Source organism: Chiloscyllium plagiosum, chromosome 25, assembly GCF_004010195.1.
Source record: "Chiloscyllium plagiosum isolate BGI_BamShark_2017 chromosome 25, ASM401019v2, whole genome shotgun sequence".
Taxonomy (NCBI): Eukaryota; Metazoa; Chordata; class Chondrichthyes; order Orectolobiformes; family Hemiscylliidae; genus Chiloscyllium; species Chiloscyllium plagiosum.
The window spans coordinates 1,943,002-1,947,878 of record NC_057734.1 but is presented as its reverse complement, the minus strand read 5'-3'; the positions used below and the strand labels follow the sequence as shown (position 1 = coordinate 1,947,878).

General features: G+C 46.0%; 1 protein-coding gene across 4 annotated transcripts in view; it reads right to left on the bottom strand.

The window, feature by feature from the left end:
- Positions 1-4,877, bottom strand: part of LOC122562503 (serine/threonine-protein kinase ULK1-like) — a 78,300-nt gene that overhangs the window by 33,733 nt on the left and 39,690 nt on the right. For all 4 annotated transcript variants that reach the window (XM_043715344.1, XM_043715345.1, XM_043715346.1 and 1 more), the window contains 2 exons: positions 3,742-3,983; positions 918-1,108 (listed from right to left, as the gene is read on the bottom strand). In XM_043715344.1, the coding sequence (XP_043571279.1) occupies positions 918-1,108; positions 3,742-3,983 (433 nt within the window). The remainder of the gene's footprint in view (positions 1-917; positions 1,109-3,741; positions 3,984-4,877) is intronic.

The following is a 4,877-nucleotide window of genomic DNA, read 5'->3' as shown; positions in this document are numbered from 1 at the left end:
TTCAATTTCTCCATTAGTCTACCATGGGAAATCTTATCAAACGCCTTAATAAAGTCCATGTATACCACATCTACCGCTTTCCCCTCATCAACCTCCTTCGTCACCTTTTCAAAGAATTCAATAAGGTTTGTGAGGCATGACTTGCCCTTCACAAAACCATGCTGACTATCCTTGATCACATTATTCCTATCCAGATGTTCATAAATCCTATCCCTTACAATTCTCTCTAAGATTTTGCCCACAACAGAAGTGAGACTCACCGGCCTATAGTTACTAGGGTTATCTCTACTCCCCTTTTTGAACAAGGGAACCACATTTGCTATCTTCCAGTCTACTGGCATTATTCCTGTAGACAACGAGGACATAAAAATCAAGGCCATTGGCTCTGCAATCTCCTCCCTTGCTTCCCAGAGAATCCTAGGATAAATGCCATCAGGCCGAGGGGACTTATCTATTTTCACTCTTTCCAGAATTTCCGACACCTCTTCCCTACATACCTCAAAGCCATTCATTCTACTTAATTGTGATTCAGTATTCACATCGGCAACAATGTCCTGTTCCTGAGTGAATACTGACGAAAAGTATTTATTCAGTGTCTCCCCAATCTCTTCAGCCTCCACACGCAACTTCCCACTACTATCCTTGACTGGACCTATTCCTACCCTAGTCATTCTTTTATTCCTGACATACCTATAGAAAGCTTTAGGGTTTTCCCTAATCCTACCGACTAAGGACCTTTCATGTCCCCTCCTTGCTGCTCTTAGCTCTTCTCTGCTGGTGATCATTCTCTGCTGGTGAGGGAAGAACATGAGACCTGAATGTGTCTTTTACTAGCGTCATATCATCACCTTTGTGGCCTGGTCTGATCTTATAGGGACTGTGGCTGTTCAGCTGCTGGTTCGGGTTAATTTACAAACCTGCCAAACGGTCCCTTCATCTCATCGACAGGTTTGAGTCCGACGTTGATGTGCTGGTTTTGGAGGGGGGTCAGAGTTGGCACTGTCCTGTTGCGAGCTGGAGCTGGAGTCAGGGAGAGGCCCTGGTGAGTGAGCAAGGTGACTAGGTTAGGAGAGCCAGGGGACTCGGAGAATTCGAAAGGAGGCTGAACCTGCAAAAACAACATCATGGAGTTTACAGTTTTGTCAAATTCAAGACTTTTTAACAGAGTTTCCAATAAAGGGCACATGATTCTGTAAACCTAGGATTTTCATATAAAGGTAAGGTAAAGTTGCCACAGTTCAACAGGGAGCTTATTAGATGCAGAGAGATGGATGATTGGATGATAGTTTAATCTGAGGGTCACCATGCAAGTGGGGGGGGGGAGAGGTTGAATCCTTTGTGGTAATCCTCAACTAGTGTGGGAAGTGAACCTATGCTGTTGGTATCAATCTCCATCACAAGACCAGCCATCCAGCCAACTATGCTAAACCAAACCCTTCTCCTCATTAACAACCTACACAACTTCAACGCTCTGTGATTTTACAATTTGTTGAGCCTTGGATTTCATTGATTAATGTCGTGATTTCTACATGGATCAAAGATCAAGTCCCGACAGGGATCCATGGAGATACCAGGAACAAATGGAGCTCTGGTGCAAAACCTCCAACTCCATGTTTGCCTGACACAACAGGCTCCCCTCCCCGTGCGGTCTGTGTCTGGTCTCATCCCCCTCTGGGGAAAGCTGCCCACTGTCCCCTTGTCTCTGCTGCGCTGCCCTGCAGCCCATCACTAACTTGTTCTCCCCTCACTCAAACCCGCACCCGAATCCTCTGGCTCCTCTCCCTGCCTGGAGTTGCCAACCCTGCAGCGAAGGGATAGGGGGAAGCAGACAGGAAAGGGGAAGTAAGGCCATAATCAGAACAGACATTGAGTTCAAAACCTGAAGATATTCTCCATTCATCTGAAAAGTGAACCAACCTCATATTCTTACGCCTTCAAAACTCATAGAATCCCAACAGTATGCATAGAGGCCATTTGGCCCATTGAGTCTGCACCAACCCTCCAAAGAGCATCCCACCTAGACCCTCACCCTATTCCCACCTTTACCATGGCAAACCCACCTAACACTATGGTGATTTAGCACGGCTAATCTACCCTAACCTGGACATCTTTGGGGTGTGGGAGGAAATCGGATCACACAGAGGAAACTCACGCAGACACAGGGAGAGTGTGCAAACTCCACACAGACAGCCATAGAGTCACAGAGATGTACAGCACGGAAACAGACCCTTCGATCCAACTCATCCATGCCAACCAGATATCCTAACCTAATCTAGTCCCATTTGCCAGCATCTGGCCTATATCCCTCTAAACCCTTCCTATTCATATACCCATCTAGATGCCTTTTAAATGCTGTAATTGTATCAGTCTCCACCACTTCCTCTGGCAGCTCAGTCCATAAATGCACTGTCCTCTGCATGAAAAAGCTGTCCCTTAAGTCACTTTCAAATCTTTCCCCTCTCACCCTAAACCTGTGCCCTCTAGTTCTGGACTACACCACCCCAGGAGATGGAATTAAACCTAGGTCCCTGGCGCTATAAGGCAGCAGTGCTCGACACAATGCCAACTTGGAAAAGGAATTCTGCAAATTCAGCGAAAGGGAGTCCACCTCAACATGAGCTCCTAAGGAATAGGAACCAACCCTGAACAGCGGTTTCTGGACTCAACCAAAAATCTTGTGAATTAATGCGTCCATCTTCAATTTTTATGTTTGCTGGGATTTAACTTCTTCCCTTTCCCCCTTTTTTTTGTTTCTTCCTTGAAAGCCTGTTTGTGAGTATGTGCTACAATAACCATCCCCCAGGTTCGAATCTGTGAATAAACCATTCTTCTGTTTTAACTCTAAAGGGTTTGCTGAGGATCATTTTAAAATTGGATTGCACCAACAGAGGGCTCAGGGGAGAATAAAAGGGAAAAGAAAGAAGAATTCTTTTTGAAATGAAAACTCTGCTTATGAACAGAAGAGAAGAAAACTCAATTCGTCTTACTCTTCTTGTCATACAGTTGAATTCTGTGAAACAATGGCAATCAGGCTGGGTTGTGTCAAAACTGATAAATGATTTCGATTGGACAGTTTGGGGGCGTCCAGGGAGTTAAAGAAGGATAAAACCAACATTAATAAAAGCAGGGTATCTGATCGTTATCCCACGGCTGATTGTGGGATCTTGCTGTGCACTGCTGACTGCCAGGTTTGCTACATTACAACAGTGACTGCACAGGTACTGCACTGGCTGTAAAGTGCAGTGGGATGTCTTTGAGATTGTGAAAAGCACAAACGAAATGCAAGGCTTCCTTTTTAAATCAATATTTTAGCAAAATTAATGGCACAATTTGTATAGAAATCATTCAGCAGAGAAGATGTCCTTCAGCCCATTGAGTCTGTGCTGACAAATCTACACCAGTCACTCTCTCCAGCCTTGAATATTATTTCAGAAGTCACATGACACCAGGTTATAGTCCAACGTTCTGAAAACTTGTGTGATTTCAAATAAACCTGTCGCACTATAACCTGGTGCATTGTGACTTCTGACTTTGTCCACCCCAGTCCAACACCAGCACCTCGACATGTTGAATATTAAGAAGGAAAGCTAAACAGTATAGTGTTGGTAATCTGAAATAACAACAGAAACTGCTGGAAAATACTCAGCAGTTCCGGCAGCCGCTATGGACGGAGATGCAGAAATGTTTTAGGCAGAGACGACCTAATTTACAGTGAAACAGAGTTTTCCAATTGGGTGTTACCTTTGTCGGGGAACCCACGATGGTTGGGAGTGGACTCCGCTGAATTAATTCCGAGAGTTTGGGAGAGGATCTCATCTGTCTGCAAGGCTGCAGGAGATGGCTGTGTGGCATATAGGTCACCATCGGCTCAGAGTACTGTTTCCTCATCTTCTGCTGACACTGGTGTGTGTCCGAGAGATTTGGAGCGCTGTGTAATCTGGGTCTCAATCCGCGCTGCTGGTGTGGCTCTGTCAGGAAAAGGCCTGTTTGTAACAGGGGAAATCAATCCATTAGCTCAAAACGGCCCACATTTAACACAGCCTCAGAGCAACAGTATGGCGGTGACACAGTAAAATGGTGAGATCTCTGGCAGGAGCAGATTTTTGGGCCACCTTCTTTTCATTTGTTCAGGGGATGTGCGTGTTGATGGCTGGGCCAGTCTTTATAGCCCATCCCTAATTGCCCCTTGAGAAGGTGCTGGTGAGCTGTCGCAGTTCATTGAGTGTAGGGCCACACAAGGTCCTGTTATAGAGCCACAGAGATGTACAACACAGAAACAGACCCCTTGGTCCAACTCGTCCATGCCGACCAGATATCCCAGCCCAATCCGGTCCCATTTGTCAGCACCTGGCTCATATTCCTCCAAACCCTTCCTATTCACATAACTATCCAGATGCCTTTTAAATGTTGCAATTGTACCAGCCTCCACCACTTCCTCTGGAAGCTCATTCCACACACGCACAAACTTCTGCGTGAAAAAGCTGCCCCTCAGGTCCCTTTTAAATTTTTCTCGTCTCACCCTAAACCTATGCTCTTTAGTTTTGAACTCCCCTACTCGAGAGAAAAGACCTTTCCTGTTCACCTTAGCTATGCCCATCGTGATTTTATAAACGTCCATTATGTCACCCCTCAACCTCCTGCACTCCAGGGAAAATGGCCCCAGCCTATAATGTGGGCTGAAAATGTGTTGCTGGAAAAGCGCAGCAGGTCAGGCAGCATCCAGGGAACAGGAGAATCGACGTTTCGGGCATAAGCCCTTCTTCAGGAATGAGGAAAGTTTGTCCAGCAGGCTAAGATAAAAGGTAGGACTTGGGGGAGGGGCGTCGGAAATGTGATAGGTGGAAAGAGGTCAAGGTGAGGGTGATAGGTCAGACTGG